Below are 20,067 nucleotides of genomic sequence, written 5' to 3'. Positions count from 1 at the left end.
CGGGGTGGGTGGGCGAGGGGCGGCCGCGGTGCGTCCGGGTCCTTGCGCCCACCGCGGGGCGGGGAGGGCAGCGCTGGCCCGGCCGCGGGGGTCTCAGCCCCGCGCTGGGGCCTGGGGGTCCCTCAGGGCCTCCCCGCCCGGCGCGGGCCGTTCGCCGCCTCACGCTCCCCGGGGCTCCCGCGGGGCTCCCCCGGGGTCCGTCCCGCTCCGCCGGGCAAGGTGACCTTTCGCTTCCTCTCCGGCACGCGGTGCGAGCACACAGGTCTCTGCTGCCGATGCCTCGTGTCCCCGGCACTGCCCCGGAGGCTCCTTCCCGCCCGGTTTTGGGTACCGGGGCGCTGCAAGAGCCCCCCGGCCCTCCGGCTGCTGCCCTGACACCTGCCCCGGCTCCGCGGCTCCAGGGCTTGCTCTGCCTCCGCCTGTGGAATATTGCATCCTTTTTTCAGCAAAAAAGGAGCTCGCTTTGAGCCAGGGCCTGGTTTGGGCTTTGGTTCTCACCCTGACAGTTCTTTTTGTACTGTGTGTGTTAAGGAAATTACAAAACTGTCATTGAAAATACCTGCCTTGTTTTAATTCCCAGGGCAGCACTGGGAAGCTCAGCAGTGCACTAGAGAGCTAAAAATATAAAAGCCTTAAAACATTTGAAAGATTCCTATATGGTTAGTTATGTCCCACGAGTTTAGGTTAAGGATGTGATGTACTTTATTTACAGTTTTTAGGGTGACTTCAGGTATGGTTCATGCACCAGAGGGTTTCAGTCACTGGGATGTTGATCTCTGCTGTGCTTAAATGTTTCTTCAAGATCTTTTCTCTGCTTTGGTTCCAAACACCGGGAGATTCCTTTTTTAATTGACTTTTTTTTTTAATGACGGTGTAACAAAGATGACTGTATATGCTTTTGTTTGATCTTGAGCTTGTTATCACTTTTATTAGAATAAAAAACTATAATATAAGCTGGTGACCCAAGAGAATGAATGCTTAGTCTTTATTTTGTGGAATAATAGTATTGTTTTTGAAAATTGTTGAGAAATTTTACAAAGGCAAAACTGTTAAACACATTTTATGTGAAGTCACATGCCTGAGTTGAATCGGACTTGCCTGTGCTATTTTCTGTTTCAATCTTCAGGACAGCCTAGTTTCACTTTCAGCCCTTAGAAAAAGCCTTTCATTACTTCCTAGGTTCTGGTTATTTAATTTAACTATTAGTTAAATATTTTCACTACCTTTTTAAAAAAGAAATGAAAGTTTAAATGGGGCTGCCTAGAATCAAGTGAGCATCATAATGAGAAAACTCTAAATCTTAATGCAAAATTTAAAATGCGACTCCTGAAGTTGTCATTTCTTTCTATTGTCAGCTGTAAATAAAGGATGTGTTTTGCTTTTCTGCTTTGTAGAATTCAATGGTTTAGGCAGGTACATGGGATTGGCAGAGTTTTTTAAACACAAAATTGATACATTTATTCCATTCTAACCTCAAGAAATGGCCTGCATACTTTTTCCTTACTGTACCAGCTTCACCCTGCTCTTGCAGGAGCTATGAGTAGTTAGTTTTGCAATTCAGTGGTTAAAAAGTTGAACAGGGACTTCGGGATTTTAATGCTCTGATTGCCACAGAAGTTGAAACAGAAATGGCTGGAGAAGAGTGAAGGGGAATGTTCAGGAACGTGACCAGTGGTGCTTCTCTAATGTAGCTTTTTCCCTCTTCAGTGCAATAATCTCTGCTGCCACTTTGAAAACCTGTTGGAGTAACTGTTGATGAGCTATTTTTGGGGCTTGTATCTGGTTACTTCCCACACACACACTCTCCCAAAAAGGGGTTGAGTAGGGTGAGTTGCTTCACGGATGTAGTGTAAGAATTCTACAAAAATACAGTTGGCTTCAGGCTGTTACTTCAGACCAGGCTGCTAAACCCAGCATGGTGAAAATACTGGCAGCAGAGAAGGCCAGTGCAAGCTTCAGATCAGCATGGAATTTTGGCCTTTCCTTTTTTGGAGGAGGATTGTAGATTTGCCTTGTTGATTATTGCAACAAGATGTAATGTTTTGGTTAGAAACTTTATGTGCAAATGGGAGTGGTGTGTAATCACGAGATCTCTATATGAAGCTGATTTGACACTTAAAGGTCATAGGATAAAGCTTTTTTAAGGTAGAAATCAATCCTTAGTGCTTTTACTTTTCTTTAGCTAGATCACAGCAGGAATTGAAGTGACAATTCTTGTGTTGAGAGTGGATATTTCTGACAATAATTTTCTTGTTTTTTTCTTTCAGACTGAGACTAATTATGGAAGAGAAATCCAGAAAATGACAGAAAAGCATTAGTTTTCCTCTTCTAGGACAGTCATGTTGGAAGGATTGGTAGCCTGGGTCCTTAACACCTACTTGGGCAAATATGTCAATAACCTGAACACAGACCAACTTTCAGTGGCACTTCTAAAGGGTGAGGGAGGCTTTGTGGTATTTTCTGTACTGTTTTCATATTGTGATTTAGAAAAGTGTTATGTTTTTGTAATAACTGGAAGGTGGAATAGAAATCATCACTTAATATTGTGTTTAATGTTTATATAAACCGTTTTAATACAGAGTTTGGTGCTAGAACTTTGCAATAAATAGTAAATGACCTTATGTTCTTTGTTGCTTTTTATCAACATTCTTAAACCAATTTACATAAAATTTTCAGAAGTATGCTTAGCTATCTTAGCATGTTGAATTTATGTCATTTTTTCTTGGTACTGTGCAGCAACTTTCCTGTCGAGGGACCATGGCAGAAGTGTCCTCCAGCCTCTTACCTCCTTTTGTTGCTCGTAGTTACTCCCTGTAATCTGGTTTGTGTCATGTTGCATCCACGAGTTTTGTACTTTGTACAGAGTCCTCAAATCAATGCTTTTTGTTCACCCTTTGCCGCTGTTATCTGCTGCTTCTGGTGAGAATGTTTTGTAATACTCCAAGGCTTTTCTGTGTGTGCTTTTTACAATACTAAGAAAATAAGTATCTCTTTCGAAAAGACAATAAGGAGAGGTTTTGTCTGTGGCTACAACCAAGTTCAGGTCTAGAACCTCACAGAAGATTCCTTCTGGATGACCTCATCAAGTAGTTTGAGCACATGACATTGGAAAATTAACAAGTGTATCAAGTAACCGTTGTGATTGTAACACATCCGAAGTGGTAGGTTGGCTGTTCTCGTTAAATCCCATTTAATTTTAAAAAAACGCAAACAATGCCCGTCATTTTAGGCTTAAGAGTTGTAAAGTTGGCTTTCTTTAACATAGTTTTATTTAGCAGACTTGTCTTTTTCTTCTGCTTTGTATAGGTGCTGTTGAATTGGAAAACTTGCCACTAAAAAAAGATGCCTTAAAGGAGCTGGAATTACCATTTGAAGTAAAGGCAGGTTTGTATTTTGCTTGTGTATGCAGGACAGATGTTTCTAAACAGGAAGTATTGCATGTTTTAGGGGACCTGTAAGTCAGAGGCTTGAACAAATGAGGTAGCCTGATTTTTAGGTTATTTCTGTTCTAGCTTGTTTGTTTTTTACATCACTTTTTCCTTGAGGATTTTCAAGGGTGATAAAGTAAATTTTCACAGGAATCTGATAGTGTGTCTGTTTTGTTTATTCAGGTTTCATTGGCAAAATAACACTACAGATCCCTTTTTATCGTCCACATGTGGATCCATGGGTGATATCTGTTTCAAAACTGCACTTAATTGGTGCACCAGAAAAAAGAGAAGAGTTTGATGAGGAAAGGGAAAAGTTGCAAGAGAGAGAACACAAGAAAGCCCTTCTGCTGGCACTTGAAGAAAAATGGAAGGTGAGTCAAGCTTGTGTTTCATGGTGAAGAAACGTCTGTGGTGGACGGACTGTACTCTAAGTCTCCTAATGAGAGAGAACAAATGCACAGGAAATGGAGTTAGAATTTGATTTGTACATGCTGACTGACATAGTGCAATTTCTGCCCTATCACCCCTCACCATTATGTCGTATGTCGCACATATGTCGGAGATATGTAAATATCTTAACTTGTTTATTTTTTCTTTATCCCTGTTAACAGTGATTTCAGTGTAACAAAGTATATTGTCTCCTCACCAGCTGTTACAGTGGTTAGTAATGTTTATCCATGTTTGCTCTTACAGAAGGAACAACAACAGAAAGGGGAGTCTTACTGGTACTCAGTTACCGCATCTGTAGTCACGAGAATTGTAGAAAACATCGAAGTAAGTCTGTGTTTTCGAGTGGTTGGCAGTTACACATTTGCCTTTAAAATGGAGAATAATTGCAGGATAGCAAAAAAAGTACAGTGGTACACTGTGTTGGGAAAGTGGCTCATTTTTGGGAGAAGGGCAGGGACTGATGGTGTCTGAGGAGAAGGTAGAACTGGGGAGTACAAAAACAGAAATGAGGAATAGGGTTTCTCTTAGGTTAAATATCTAGTAGAAATTAATTGGAAAATTGCAGAAATTAGGTATTAAATTGCTCCAGCATTAATGAAAAGTACTACTGTCTGCCATAATGATGTAAATAGTATCTTTAGTAATGTCTTTTTTCTGTCCAGTTAAAAATCCAGGATGTGCATTTGAGGTTTGAAGATGGTGTCACAAATCCCTCACAGCCATTTGCGTTTGGCGTCTGCATCAAAAATGTGTCAATGCAAAATGCAGTGTTTGAACCAGTAAGTGCAACTTGTGCATACAAGAGCAGCTCAGATGGGATGCTGCATTTTATGGGTGCTAGTAAATACTCAGTAAAACACGGCATTTCAATAACCTTTTGGTTGTTGTAATAAATTGAGCATTTCATCTTTTTTATTTGGTATGTAGAGCTAAAAACTACATGGCACATGGTGTGTGATCTTGACTTTACTCCACTTCTTCTACTCCAGGTGGAGAAGCTGATGCGGAAAAAACAGATGGATGTTGCTGATTTCAGTGTTTATTGGGATACCAGTTGCACTTTACTGGGTGACCTTCCTCCTGGGCAGCTACAGGTACATGAGAGAAGTTTTGCATACGAAAGAGAGGTAGTTGTTACTCTCCTTTCTGTACTGCAGACCTGACTGGTGTAGAATTTATTGGATCTGGTCTTTTAAGAGCAACAGAAGTCTATGGTTTCATGCTTTAGTGATAGGATACATGTGCGATCCACAAAGGCTGTGCTGTGAAATAGCTTGTTTTACTTTTGAAGAGAGAACATGTTCAGTAAATTTTTTCCAATGGACTGGCCTGCTAGTAAAGTACATTCTAGTACATGAAACCAGTGCATCCTAATGACACCATGACACCGTTGTACACTCTTTTCTTAGAGAGTAATTTGCTTGTAACCCCCAGGAAGCAATGGATAGAAGTATGGAAAGTCGTGATCATAATTACATCATGGAGCCTGTCTGCACTTCTGCTCTTCTCAAGAGAAATTGTTCTAAGGAGCCTTTAAGATCCCGCCATGCTCCACGCCTGGAATGTGACATTCAGCTTGAGACGATACCCCTGAAACTCTCCCAGGTAAATAGCAACCATTTACCTGCCAATAACTGGAACAGATAGCATAAAACTGTGGCAGTGTTTGTGACAGCTTAAATGCCATTATTGTAGCCTAACATTAATACTCTCTGAAAGATTTTATTTGAGAGGCAGCTCAAAGAGATATATTGAATAGGTGGTTCTAAAGTCAAGCATTCAAAATTATTTATTTATTTTACTGAAACCAATTACTGCATAAAGAATTAAATTGTTGTTTGTTTATTGTAGTAATAGGAAGGGTGCATGCGGGGGGGTTTGATCTGTGCAATGTACAATAGCAGCTGATGTTATGTTGATAACCTGACATGGAAGATTTCATTCTGTGTTTTTGTAAATAAAGCTGTAAATCGAATGTCACACATGAACTACTAGTTGCTGGGAGAAGATGTGTCACATTGGGGAACAGAATTGTTATAATCCTAATCCTGCACCATGTGCAGGCCACTGTTTTTTTCATCTACTTTTCCTGGGAAAACACTCCAGTATCACCTCACTGATCTGTGTGTTGTTTCACTAAAAGATGCAGTATCAGCAGATCATGGGATTTTTAAAGGAACTGGCTAGAAAGGAACAACAGCTTAAATTCAGGAAGTGGAAACCAAAGGTTACAGTAACAGAGAAGTAAGTACATCTGCATATGTGGTGTTGTCAATAGGGTATTACAAGCTATATTAGAAAAACTAGAATGAGACAAATACAAAAATGTACATAATAACAATATGTTAGAGATTCAGTTTTCATGTTTTGTTCCCCTACCTCATAAATGAGTTTTAAATACTCAGATGTAATTCAGACGTAAAATTATCCTTACCGGAGGCTTTCAATCCAGTCTGTGTAACTCTAAATTTTGTTGTCTGTGCCTGATATGTGGCAGCTGGACTAAATCCCATTGGAGTGGTGGGACCCTGGGGAGCATCGTCCTACAGTCTGTAGGATCAGCCCATCTGTGCTGGCTCCAGGGCTACTGCTTTTCCTGGCCGTTGGCCCATTGCTTTTCACTGTGTTTCCTGCACCTTTCACCAGTTGGATATGGACTTGGGTTAGGTTTTTTTAAATGAGATACTGGTAATACAGCAATTGAAAATTGTTCCAGCTGCCGGGAATGGTGGATCTTTGCCCTGAATGCAAATCTTTCGGAGATCAGGGAGCAGAGGCAACGTTCCACCTGGCAGTTCGCGCTGCATCGGGCCCGGGATGCAGTGTCCTACACAGACTTGTACTACAGCAAGCTGAAGGGGGAACCACTGTCTGCTGCAGACCAGGTATTTAGACTTGAGTTTCTTCTACAGTGATGATTAATCATCTTACATTTGGTTTGTTTCATCTTTTCGTGTTTAAAACCTGGGCAAGATAAGAAACATCTTTAGTTGTACTGCAGTCTGTTTTCACTGAACAGACTGTCTGCTGACCACAGCTGAGATTTTAATGATGAAACCTGGGCTTGTGGGAGGTGTGCATGCTGCAGGGTTCATATGTTTTTGTTTTGCACTGCAAAAAGCTGATTGGTTTTTGAGCTGTAACCAGTGTTCACCAAAAATAGCGTTAACTGCTATAGAATGCCTGTGACAGTTGGTGACATGCTTTCTTAACTTATGTTCTCTGTAGATCCAAAAGGTATTTAAATACCAGAGATGTGTCTACCCATATGCTTCGGTAGAGAATTGGGAAAAATTGTGGCTACTTGACAGTGTGTTTGGGGTTATTTGGCGGGTTTTGTTGGGGTTTTTTATTTGTTTTGTTTTTCCAAGTTGATTTGAGGATGAAGAATTTAATGCCCCTAATAATGAACCTATGACCTACTTCAGAAAGAAACTACAATTAGCTGCTTTTTATCTTTAGGTATATTGGGACTTTTGCTTTAAATCAGTTCAGGGCACCATGTACCTCACCTGTATTAATTAAAGGTGCAATTTTGCTGTTACTTGTAAGTTGTATGTGGTCCTTACTTATGTAATTTGGAGATGAACTGTAGGAGTAGGTCAATACACAGAAAATTTTTATAGTACCTAGCAAAGCCAGGTCTCATAGAGCTTGTATTGTGTTCAGCAGAGCTGTGAAATGTAACAAGGTTAATGGCAGTGGACTAGAAAAATGTCTTTTGCTTTGTTGTTTCATGGTAGATTTTTTAGACTTGGGTGAATCGTCAGTTCCCACAAATAACTTGTTAATCAGTACAGAGAGGACAACATGTCTGAGTAACTGACTATGAATACTACATTGCCCTAATTTACCCAGTTCATTTCCTCCACCTTCTTTATTCAAGACAGAAGCTTTTTTTGCCCCTGGCTAAGCAAGGCATTCTGTTAAATCAATTTATTTTCCCTGGTTTAATTTTTGTTCTGCAAATCTTGCTTCTTATTTGTAATAGGAGGATATAGTTGTGAATTTTGTACAGTGGTAAAATAGTGTATTTTACAATGCAAATGAGGTTTATTTATAATTCAGGGAAATGTCAATGTTACAATTGCCTCCATGACTTTCATTAATTTTTGTGTGCTGAGGCACTTGGATATGATCATTAATGCCATCTTAGTTTTTTCTACGAGTCCCTAACTCAGTGCAGAGATACTTGACATGTTTGTGAACAAGATTCTGTACTCCTTGAATGCACGTACTTTACCTTTTTTGTCTTTCCAGGCAGAAATGCATCGTATTGAGGATGAGCAGACTTACGAAGAATTGAAGGTTCTGTATGAGATAGTTCATAATAAATTTCATGACTTAGCTGAGGTGAGAGCATTCTCCATACAGTGTAATGTTTGCAATCTTTAAGTGATTATCTGAGGTAGTGTTCTGCTGGACAGCCTTATCAGGTATTTTCTTTGATTTAGAAGTGTGGCATTAATGCTAAAATTGCAGAAATGCTCAGTTCCTGCAGTCTTTATGGTTGTGTCACTTGCACAGTGAAATCTTTTGTCTTGTCATATGATGATCTTCCCCAGCAGGATCCTTGCCAGAATTCCTAGGTCAGGTACTCTGCATCTTAAAAACAACAGAGTGGAAACCAAGGCCTGTAATGAATATTTTCCTGAAATAAACAGGTGCCAGAAGTGAGTCTCACAGAAATTACTTGGGGAACACACTTCATTAAATATAAACTAATCTCCATAACAACACAATATCATCTCTTGCAAATACAAATGTTAAAATGTAGAGCTGTGCTTTATGGTGTGAAGTGACTTCTTCCTTGGTTTAGTGTTTCTAGACTAAGATTTAAACAGTGATATATGGCTTCATATATGCATAATCATATGCATATTTATATGTTCATATGAATACACAGCAGTTAAGTAATTATGTTTGTTACTTCTTTGCTGCTGCTCTCCTCTAGGCTGAGTATTCATTGAGAATATCACTGCTGGAGTGCTGAGTAAATTGGAGATGGAATTGTGCTTCTGTTGGGGTGGTTTTTGTACACTGGTGATACTGTCTCACTCAGCAGCAGTAACATGTTATGTCTTGAATGTTCGGACACAGAGTGTTAAAGAGCCCTTGCCTGATTCCATTGGAGGCTCCCCTCCGGCAGAACCCGCCCATGGCAGCAGCACTGGGATGCTGCAGTACCTGCAGTCGTGGTTTCCTGGCTGGGGAGGTTGGTATGGATATGCTCAGCAGACTTATGAGGGTGAACCTTTTGAAGGGCTGCTGCCAGACCCGAAGGAACAGTGGAATCCAGAAGACATACTGGGTATGGACATGCAGGGTTTGCTCCCATGGTTTGATAGCTGGTCCAGGTGCGCAGAAAGGGCTCTGGGCCTGTACTGTTAAAGGATTCTCTGTCAGCTGATGTACCCAGACAGCAGAGCTTGCCTAAAGCTGAACACCCTGGGCAGTATGTTGGTACTTGGATACCTGCTTATTTCCAAAGTGATATGTGGAATATATTTGCTTCCCCTGTTACTGTCATTTGTGGCAAAGAGCTTTGGGACTTTTTCTGTTCAAGTGTGTGTGAGAGGTCATATGACTGGGTGTAACAGGAATAGTACTGGGTTGTTGGGGTCTTTGTAAATTCAGGCTTACATTACCTTGATTGAAATAAAAGAGTTCTATGGAATATTCAGGTTTTTAAAGGAAAAAGGTATATCTGGTCTATTTCTTGTTTCTATTTTTCCCCCTGAGAGCTGGAGACATCTTTATTTTCATATTCACAGGAACTTTCTTGTTCTTCAGTAGCCCTCGAGAAATTTAATTTATTTAACATGTTGGTTTTGGTTTCGTTTTTTATTAGGTGCGGATGAATTTTTTGACCCTGCTGCAGATGCTTCCAGCATGAATACCTTTACCAAGAGAGATCATGTTTTTGCTAAGTTAAATCTACAGCTGCAGGGTGGCTCTTTTACTCTGTTGCATGGGAAGAAGAAGGTAGTGCATGCTGAAGAGACAGCTTTTATGCAGCTGGAGTTTTCAGGTATTAAGCCCGTTTCTGGTCTTTCTTAAAGAAGACCAGAGCTGCCTCACAATTATTGTACCATATAACAAATTTCCATGTTAAATTTTTTAGTAGAAATTAATATATATAAAGACTTCAAAAATACTTATTTGTTGGACAGTATTTTTTTATTCATAAAATTTAAATAAAATATATGCTGTACTAAAAGAAACAAAATAATTCTATGTATTTATATTCCAGGTGTAAAGATCTTGGCAGAATCCCTTCCTCGCAGAAAGTCTTCCCTTCTCAAAGTTCAGCTTGGTGGTCTTTTCCTGAGGGATTTGGCAACAGAAGGGACCATATTTCCTGTTCTTGTTTTCCCAAATCCTGTAGGTGAAAAAAAACCCTATAAGTTACTATGTGGGATGCATAATTGTGTAGGAAAATAATTGTACTCCAAAACTCAACTCAAAACATTTCTTATCCCAGAAAGGGGACACAAAAGTCTTGAGGAAAAGTTTCTACCTGTTGAATTTACTTTTTCTCTCTCTTTCCAAATACAATTTGTAGAACTCTTCATTTTTTTACTCTGTATGCTTGTGACTTTAACCTGTCAGTTATATGTGTTGGGAAGAAGATAATTTGTTAAACAACATTTGATTTTTGGAACAATCAACATTGCTGCTTAATCAGTGATTGTTCTTTTCCATAAAGCTCTGTGGCCCACCGAATGGTTCTATTTCACCTGCATACTGGTACACTAAATGCAGAAATAAATTCTAGAAATATTTCAATTTCTCTTCTGAGTGAACAAAATTTGAATCCAATGCCATGCGGATTTCTCATGTATTTTGTACTGATTGCAATTTGCACTTCAGTGTTCAGCCTGTCTGCTGCAGGAGTGGAGAGTGTTTGCCTTCTTTCATTTGACCATGTCAGGGAAAAAAATGCATATAATAATCTCAGACTATACATATACTTCAACAGAAAAGACTTACGCTTATTATCAGGTGGCTTGGTTGATTTTATCTAAACAATCTTTTTCTTTTAAATTCTTATTAGCAAAAAGAGGTTGGCTGCATGTCTTCCTTTGGACTCCAAAGTTTGTCCTCAGAAATGACTAATGAGAACACTGGTAAAGATTTCATTTTATGTTTGATGAGATAATTCTTAAAAAATGAGAAATTTCAAGACTAAGTGCCTAGAGTTTGAATTAATGCAAATGCTTTTTGCAAATGGTAAAGATAAAATCATAGAAGCTTTGTTCAGATGTAAGGGTGCATGCAGGTTGACTTTAAAGAAAGGAAGAAACTATGTCTTTCAAGACAATAGGTGTTGCCCTTACTCTTCGTTTTGGTTTAAAAAGAAATTAGTAGGAATTCAACATTAGGACCCCAATTATACAAATGTTTTTGTATATATAATCTTGTTGAATTCTGTTGATTGTAGAAGTTGAACATGTTACTTCCTTTTCTGTTACTGAAGAATTCTTAGAAACTTCTACTCACCCAGTACTACCAGTTAAAAATCAGTTATTAAATTCTTTGGGAGTTGTTTTTTGCTTTTGTCTATTTGTTTGTTTTGGGTTTTTTTTATAGCTGCTTTTTGTAACTCATTTTTTATTCAGTTGCAGATCCTGATGCCCCAGTATTTGAGATGCTTTATGAAAGAAATCCAATTCACAGCACTTTTGAGAGACGCCTGGAAGTCAGTACCAGACCTCTAAATATTATTTACAATCCACAAGCCATTAAGAAAGTAGCTGACTTCTTCTACAAGGGAAGGGTTCATTCCTCAGGTTAACCTTTAATGTGCTTTTTTGGTGGGGTTGGTGGATTTACATCTTTTCTTGTTTTTGATTTTTATTTATTTTCATTCTTAGAAATATAAAGCACTAATCAAAGAATCTTTAAGTTCAAATTTAGCAGTATTCCAAGTCTTCTCTGGAGGGTTTTGTTTCTTTGTTTTGTTCTTTAATTGAATCAAGGGTTTTGCTTTAGCAGGCTCCTGCAACTTCTGCTTTAAAATTGCAAGTTGCTGCTATACCCCATGGTGGATGTTCATGCCCCCTAAATTAAAATGCATAAATAAAGAGAGGGGAGTTGTTCCTGTAATGCGTTCTGGAAACTGATGGAGTTTTTTTGAGAGGGCAGTTGAAAGAGTATTTCTATAGTAATCATACAGAGGAAATAGTATTCTGATTCCTGTTGTATCTCTTCTGTTGATTAGATAAAGACTGCCCTTTGTTATGGCTTCTTGAGATAACCTTGATTTTTAGATTTGAGCATACTGGTTCCATAAATTTCTAAGGGCAACAAGATCTAGTACCTAACCCTGTAACACTCTAAAGTGGCCACCTTTGCAGTTTTGGTTGTTAAAGTTCAGTTTTTGAGGAAATGAGAGGTGACAGTAAGCAACATTAGGAACATGAAAATGTTCTTGAAATACAAATTATTTTTCTGCTGATTATGGTAAATACCAAAAGATTCAAGTTACCTGGCATAAAGGTGTGTGTCACGCCTTTTCTCACAAGGTGAGATTATTCCATAAATATTCAAGTTTAAAATAAACCACCCAACCAAACAAAAAACCACTGCCTACATAGGCACATCTTAATGTTTAGTTAGAATTTCCTCTGTGGCCGTACTTAGCACCCTTTCTTTCTTCCTCAAATTTAATTACTTGGGCTGAAGGTCTGTGAAATAAAGACCAGAAAAAGGTTTGGGGAGTGTTTTTTTTAGTGGGATTATTTGTTTTGTGCTTAGATACTTCCTTTTTTCTGTGCAGCAGCCTGGTGAATAGGCACAGGCAGTGGCTTTCACCTGCTGTGTTTTCCTGTTTGGTATTTTACTGCTAAAATTTAAAATAAATCTTTTATTTTTTCTCTTCCATTTTTTCTTCTGATTCAATAATGGGTGAACAAAGTTATACCTAGTCAGTTTTCCCTCTCTTGTGCAGGTTTTGGTTATCAATCTGAGTTAGAGGCAAGAGTGGCTGAAGCTGCCAGAAGACAGTACAACAAGCTGAAAATGCAGACAAAAGCTGAAATCAGACAAACGATCGATCGTTTATTAGTTGGAGACTTCATTGTAAGTTTTTGCCCCCAAAATGTCTAGGTGGACTTTCAGCCTTTTGGTTTAGGACTAGGAGCGCTAAAGAATCAGGTTTGTTGTTGTTTGTGTGAGCAGGATGGGAGTTTTCCAGGGGGTGGTGTAGATTCCTTTTGCTGTTAGTCAGTCCGGGCTTGAGGGTGCAGGGGATGTTTTCACCTGCTGAAAATGTTTCTTTATTGACTGCAGTGGGAATCTGTGGTTTAGCAAGGTACCAAACCTGAGTGTGGCTGGAGTTCGTGACAGTCAGCTCATCACAAGAAAAAGTGGCTAATTAGATGTTTCACATGGCTTTTTAAATTTGTTTTCTTATGGGCTATTATATCTTCTTAACTTTCAGGAAAACAGCAATAGCTGGACTGTGTGCCTTGATATCTCTGCCCCTCAGGTGATCTTTCCTGATGATTTCAAATTTGTGGATCCTGTGTTAGTTGTTGTAGATCTGGGAAGAATATTACTCACAAATTCTCAAGGTATGATCTAGAATTATTGCAGCTTTCCTTTTTTTACTATCTTCTTTCAGAAAGTCAGAGCTTAAAAAAACGGGTAAAAAAGTACAAGGAAGTTTTTGAGGGGTGTTCCTGCTTTGTAAAGTAGAAAAGAATCCTTTTCTTAAGATAGTAAAATGAAAGTTAATATCAGGCAATAAAGCCAGTTGGACAAAACTTTCTGATGATAAAAATAGTTAAGTAGCTCTTACCTTTCATTTGGTTTCGAGGATCGGAAGAATTGTGTGGGCAGAGTAATGGGTTCTTTTTTTGACTTGGTTGAAAGTAAATCTTGTAGTAAGTGGGTTAAAAATGAGACAATAGTGTCTTTTAATAGCTTCTATACTGCATTGTGACTGACACCTCTGTGAATGTAGAAGTATAGTAGGTTTCTTGTTGAGGAAAAAAGAAGTGACAGTGGAAGGAGGCAAGGACAGTACCAGATATGCTCTGTGTTAAAAAAAATAGGACTTCATACAGGATGATCAGATAATCATAGAAAACATCTCAGGAGGGAGGAGAATACGTTGGTTTGTTTGTTTGTTTACTGTTTTTTTAATCCGCAGAAGACTCTAAGAGGAGTGCAGGTGCCATTTCTTCAGAAGTCAATGAGTTGAGTGATGAGGAATATAAAACACCTCTTGCAACTCCTCCCAATACTCCACCACCAGAATCCAACACCAATAGTGGCACCAAAATGTCTGAATTTACTGGAGTAGAAATAAGTGAAGAGCAACTACAGGCACACTTAATGAGTAAAAAAATGTATGAGAGATACACACTTTCTTTTATGGACCTTCAGATCATGGTGGGCCGAGTGAAAGACAACTGGAAGCATGTGCAGGATAGTGATGTGGGTCCAACTCATGTGGTAGAAAAATTCAATGTTCACCTGCAGCTGGAGCGCAGACTGATATACACATCTGACCCAAAATACCCAGGAGCCGTCTTGTCTGGCAATTTGCCAGACTTGAAAATTCACATCAATGAAGACAAAATCCTGGCTCTGAAGAACTGTTTGACACTGCTGAGTACATCTGAAGCTAAGTCTTCAGATGCCCTACATTTAGGGAAAGACAAGATTTTTGCAGAGGTAGACCAGTTTGGCAGTTTGCATGATTCTGTAATGAATCTAACACAAAGTGTTGTCATGCTCGAACAACACACCCGGGAAGTTCTTGTTGAATCCCAGCTGCTTTTGGCTGAGTTCAAAGTAAACTGTATGCAGCTGGGTGTTGAGAGTAACGGGCGATACATCTCTGTGCTCAAGGTTTTTGGCACCAATGCCCATTTTGTGAAAAGGCCTTATGATGCAGAGGTGTCCCTGACTGTCCATGGCCTGTTACTGGTTGATACTATGCAAACATATGGAACAGATTTTGATCTTTTGATGGCTTCTCATAAGAACCTGAGCTTTGATGTGCCAACAGGAAGCCTTCGAGACAGCAGGGCTCAATCCCCAGTTTCTGGATCACAAGATGCACGTCCCATTGATGTAGCTGGTTTGGCAGAGAGATGCACTACAGCCTCCAGCACCTCACTTGGTAACAATGGAAAAGATCAAGAGTCCTTGATAAAATTGGAGTATCAGTTTGTGAGTGCAGAATGCCCATCGATGAACTTGGATAGCAGTCTGCAGGTGATCTCTGTACAGGTGAACAACCTGGATATCATCCTTAACCCAGAGACTATTGTTGAACTGATTGGGTTCCTCCAGAAATCTTTCCCCAAGGAGAAAGAAGATTCTAGTCCTCAGCCTTTAATAGCTGACTTGGAGAGAGGTTGGAGGGAACAGGAAACATTCCAGTCTACTTACGCACAGAACACAGAGGTAGCAGTCGATATTCACTGGTTAAATGTTCTTCTCCTCAGGACAGTTGGCATGGCAAATGGAGAAAAATATGGCAGAAAAATTGCAACAGCCAGTATTGGTGGCACCAAAGTCAATGTCTCCATGTGTAGTAAACTGGATGTGAATGGCTCTCTTGGATGCCTTCACCTTATGGATCTGACCCAAGACAATGTAAAGAACCAGTACGTGGTGAGCATAGGGAACACAGGGAGGTATGAAAATCTCATTGGCGATGTAAATTTCTTTGAATCTTTATTTTTTAGGCTTGATGATGGAAATAGCCTTCCAGATGCTTTAAGTTTCACTTTCACAGAAAAGTCAAAAGAAGAGTGTTCTCTCAACCTCAAAATGGCTTCCTTGCACTACAACCACTCAGCCAAATTTTTGAAAGAACTGACTTTGTCCATGGATGAGCTGGAAGAGAATTTCCGCAGCATGTTGAAAAGTGCAGCTTCAAAAGTTACTACAGTCTTGGCAACTAAAACTGCTGAATACAGTGAAATGGTTTCTTTGTTTGATACCATACCACGATCAAGAGATGTTGCCAGTGCAGAAGATAATGAAAGCAATGCATTTGGATCACAGCCCCTCAAAACTGATACTATCAAGCTTATATTAAATGTAAACATTGAATCGCCAATTGTCTCCATACCTCGAAAGCCTGGTAGCTCTGAACTGCTTGTAGGTCATCTAGGACAAATATCTATTCAGAATTTTGTACCAGGAGAAGATGAGTCTACAAGTGATAGGCTGCAAGTTGAAATTAAAGATATTAAGATGTATTCATTAAATAGTAGTCAATTTACAAACAAGAAGGAGCCTGCAAGTGAGATACCCCATGGACCACATTCTTCCTCAGGTCCTGCCAGCATTACCAGCCAGGAAGAAACTCATTTTACTCGTCATGACTTCTTTGAATCATTACATAAAGGCCATGGTATGTGAATCAGAGGAGTCTTAATTATTATAATGTGAGTAGTATATATGTCAAAAATGTGTATTGACCATAGGTCTGATTTTATATTCTGCTTCACCCATCCTACTAAAATACATTGGTCAGTTTTAATGACAATGGGCTAGTTATTGTATTTATATCTTTTTTTGGTCTCCTAAGCAAAAGCTGAATGGTGCCTTTTATGCAGAAATTGAGCAAAACATAACCACACAACCTTAGTCCAGCATTGCTCACATTCTGAGCAAGTTCAATAGCTACTGTGTTACTTCCTCCATACAGTATTTATGGCATAATCAGTTCACTTGTTCTAATGTTGTTTTAATTTCACTTTCTCTTAAAGCTTTCCACATTCTGAATAATACCACCATCCAGTTTAAATTGGAAAAGATACCACTAGAGAAAGATTTGGATTTAACTTTCCCCCTGTGTAATGAAGAGTTTGGAATATCAAGCATCATGAAGATTGAAGGGAAATTTGTGAACCCTCTTCAGGTACAGAAGTGTAGTATTTCCACTATCAATATAAAAGTATTTCCCTGCATAGAAGATAAGTATTTTCCAGGCCAGTATCTTCAGGTTTAACATGTTGATAGTTTAGAAATCTGATCCTTATATATGTGATTAAAAGAGACAGTCTTAAGTCATGATAATAAAGACCAATATTTAACCTTGTTTGGGGGCATTTTAGACATCTTAATGAATTAGTATAACTTTTGCTTATCTTGAACACAGAAGGAAAAGTAAATGTGTCACTGTCCAAGTAAGTTTATTTGCAGTTCTAGTTGAAACTAAGCATTAAAATGCCATTACCTTGAAACAAATCTGTGCAGGAGCAGAGGTTTTAAATAGAGGAAACTGAAACTTCTAATGCTAAGGAGACAAGTAATGATGGCTAAGTGGAATGTTTGTTTCATACATTACTGTGTAAGTTCAGGGGGTGAATTATTTTTAACTAACTCTGTGTGGATGGTTTTTGCCCAGGAATACAAGGTATCCTATTCTAGGATCCCATCCCATGTGTTTCTAGGTGGTGTCATCTTGCAGAGCTAATACAGAAGAACTGTTTTGCTTCAGTTTTGCATTATACCTTGTTTTGGATTGTTTTTTTCTTGGATGAACTTAAAATTTTTGTGGGCTGGCATACCACTTATGAGTTTTAACATATATGTATTAATTCTATTAATATAGAGAGCTCCAATGTGAGGATTGTTTCTTTTCTCTATGTTGTAGGTGGTGTTAGCAAAACATGTATATGAACAAGTCCTTCAGACTCTGGATAATTTAATTTACAGTGAAGACTTGAACAAGTTTTCAACCACTTCTACGTCTCCAGCTGGTCTTAGTTCTCCTTCAGCGTCACTTCATAGTACAGCCACAGAATTCTTGAGTGAACGGAAGGAAAATGGTTTATTCAGCCACTCTAGTTTTAATTCTGTTCCAAACAAGCCCTTAGCTATCAGGGAAACAAAATCTTTTACTCAGATTCAAGCAAACTTTCACATCTCAGAGCTCCAGGTTCAGTTAAGTGGTGATCTCACACTTGGGGCACAAGGTCTCGTGAGCCTTAAGTTCCAGGATTTTGATGTTGAGTTTGCCAAAGATCACCCTCAGACCTTGTCCATTCAGATTGCCTTACGTTCCCTGCTGATGGAAGATCTCCTGGAAAAGAAACCAGACTCAAAGTATAAGAACCTCATGGTGTCCCGTGGAGCACCCAAACCGTCCAATTTAGCACATAAGGAATATCTTTCACAGTCCTGTCCCTCAGTATCCAATGCAGAATATCCAGATATGCCACGGTCCCTCCCTTCCCATATGGAAGAAGCACCTAATGTCTTTCAGCTGTACCAAAGACCAGTTTGTGCCTCCCGTAAGAAGCAAAAAGAAGATGCTGATTCTGAGTATCCTCTGACTCCACCTCCTTCTCCATCAGCAGACAGATCCAAGTTGCCCTGTGGAAAAAGTAACTTTGATGATTCATTAGTTCATATCAATATATTTCTAGTGGATAGGAAACATCCTGAATTTTCTTCTCGCTATAACAGAATTAATCGTAGTGTAGATGTTGATTTTAATTGTCTAGATGTGTTAATAACTTTGCAAACTTGGGTAGTGATACTGGATTTCTTTGGGATTGGATCCACTGCTGATAACCATGCTATGAAGCCACAGCCTGAAGATACTCAGCAGACAATCAAATCAGAAATAAATTCCTTGTCAGCTTCTCAAGCCCAAGAGCCTGTAAACACTAAACTGGATCTTAAGGTATACTTGAGATGCAAAACAGTAATGGGATTGTCTGTCATAAAACTTCTGGTTTATAGAAACTTAAGGTGACATTTACATCAAGTGTCTTATATTCTGGTGGGGAGTGTACATAAATGCAGAAACAGATTTAAAATGGGTGTAGATGTAGTTAAAAGAAAAAAAAAGGAGTTATAGAAGGAGTTACTGAAAAGCAGAACATTTGCAAAGTGCTTGGCTCCCTTGTTCTGTGACCCTCTCTTGAATGAAAAGGTTGCTTCAGTATTAAAGACCTAACATGCTGCAATTGGCACTGTGCTGTTCTAGGTACTATGGAATTTATTTATGCAAAAAAATTCTGTATTTTATAAATACATATCCATATATGTTTATACATCTGTATGTATAAACATATTTTTTGAAAAACACGTTACGTATGTGTATATAAAATAGTCTTTGCCCAGAGGCCCTGCAGTCTTAATTTACATGTGACAAATCTTGAAAGAGAAGAACATGAAGGTAACAATGCTGGGATTTGTTCTTGGCCTGATAATTCTGAATAGCTTGGGAGACCCATTAATGTGCAAACAAGGCAGTAAAAATGTTGCTCTCCTTCAGTGTCTCCTGATCAGATAATTGTTGTGTGCCATTCATGTGTTACGGTGCAATTTTCTTGAAAAAAACAAGATGTTCAAGCTCTGAAGTCATGTTGTTTCATACCAATTTGTTCCTGTTTTGTTTGACCAGGTCCATTCTTTATCCTTAGTCCTGAATAAGGCAACCAGTGAGCTTGCTAAAGCCAGTGTGGCAAAACTTGCAGCTCACTTGGAAGTGATTGGTGAGTAGATTGAAGGGTTCGGGTCATTTGCAGCTTGAAGTAAGATGAGGTGTGCACTGGAATTATGATTTTAAATGTTTTTATTTTGGTCCTCATTGGGTTTTTGTGTGGTTTTCTTGGGCAAAATGCACATTCTCCTCCCACTGCTTCTTCCTCTGCTTTTTCAGGGTTTGTTTTAAATCCTGGCATCCCTCCCAGTTGTCAACTTTCATCATTGTAGCTGAGATTGGCTGTGATTTTAATGCTTCACTTTCACAGAGCGGAACATTAGTTTTTATTACTGTTTTAGAGGAAAAAAAGGAGTTGCATCTAAGTTTCACAAATCAAAGTGGTGTGATCACGTGATGTGTGTAAAGCCTAGAGTAATGTGTGGGTTAATACAACCTTTGTAGCAGAAGGACGTGATTTTCTTTGAACACAAAGTTTAATGTTTAATTGAATTGATGTACTTAATTACTGGTAAGGATGCTATCCCACTAATAGAAACTTTTGGGGTTTAGTAACTGATCTGTGTTTGTGGATCCTGATTGTCTGCCCTTTGTTTTTCAGAGGGAGATTTAGCCTTGCAGGGAAGTATTGGAAGTCTGTCCTTAAGTGATCTTACAGCTCATGGAGAATTTTACAGAGAACGTTTCACTACAAGTGGTGAAGAAGCACTCATTTTCCAAATCTTTAAGTATGAATTTAAACTTCTTGTTACTCAA

At 39.0% G+C, this 20,067-nt stretch overlaps 1 protein-coding gene across 6 annotated transcripts in view; it reads left to right on the top strand.

Annotated features, from left to right (window-relative positions):
* VPS13D (vacuolar protein sorting 13 homolog D) overlaps nt 1-20,067 on the top strand; it is a 96,856-nt gene that overhangs the window by 259 nt on the left and 76,530 nt on the right. For 3 of the 6 annotated variants that reach the window (XM_082295688.1, XM_082295690.1, XM_082295687.1), the window contains exons 2-23: nt 2,268-2,436; nt 3,307-3,384; nt 3,612-3,802; nt 4,125-4,205; nt 4,544-4,660; nt 4,871-4,975; nt 5,316-5,486; nt 6,025-6,125; nt 6,598-6,766; nt 8,142-8,234; nt 8,982-9,192; nt 9,733-9,912; nt 10,135-10,265; nt 10,939-11,011; nt 11,504-11,674; nt 12,835-12,965; nt 13,327-13,459; nt 14,041-16,263; nt 16,622-16,773; nt 17,512-18,546; nt 19,273-19,363; nt 19,913-20,039. In XM_082295688.1, coding sequence (XP_082151814.1) covers nt 2,340-2,436; nt 3,307-3,384; nt 3,612-3,802; nt 4,125-4,205; nt 4,544-4,660; nt 4,871-4,975; nt 5,316-5,486; nt 6,025-6,125; nt 6,598-6,766; nt 8,142-8,234; nt 8,982-9,192; nt 9,733-9,912; nt 10,135-10,265; nt 10,939-11,011; nt 11,504-11,674; nt 12,835-12,965; nt 13,327-13,459; nt 14,041-16,263; nt 16,622-16,773; nt 17,512-18,546; nt 19,273-19,363; nt 19,913-20,039 — 5,861 coding nt within the window. In that variant the 5' untranslated portion in view covers nt 2,268-2,339. The remainder of the gene's footprint in view (nt 1-2,267; nt 2,437-3,306; nt 3,385-3,611; nt 3,803-4,124; nt 4,206-4,543; nt 4,661-4,870; nt 4,976-5,315; nt 5,487-6,024; nt 6,126-6,597; nt 6,767-8,141; nt 8,235-8,981; nt 9,193-9,732; nt 9,913-10,134; nt 10,266-10,938; nt 11,012-11,503; nt 11,675-12,834; nt 12,966-13,326; nt 13,460-14,040; nt 16,264-16,621; nt 16,774-17,511; nt 18,547-19,272; nt 19,364-19,912; nt 20,040-20,067) is intronic. The other 3 variants (XM_082295691.1, XM_082295689.1, XM_082295692.1) reach the window with 3 other exon arrangements.

The sequence above is a fragment of the Coloeus monedula genome (genome assembly GCF_965178545.1).
Source record: "Coloeus monedula genome assembly, chromosome: 22".
Taxonomy (NCBI): Eukaryota; Metazoa; Chordata; class Aves; order Passeriformes; family Corvidae; genus Coloeus; species Coloeus monedula.
This window is presented reverse-complemented; position numbering and strand designations above follow the sequence as displayed.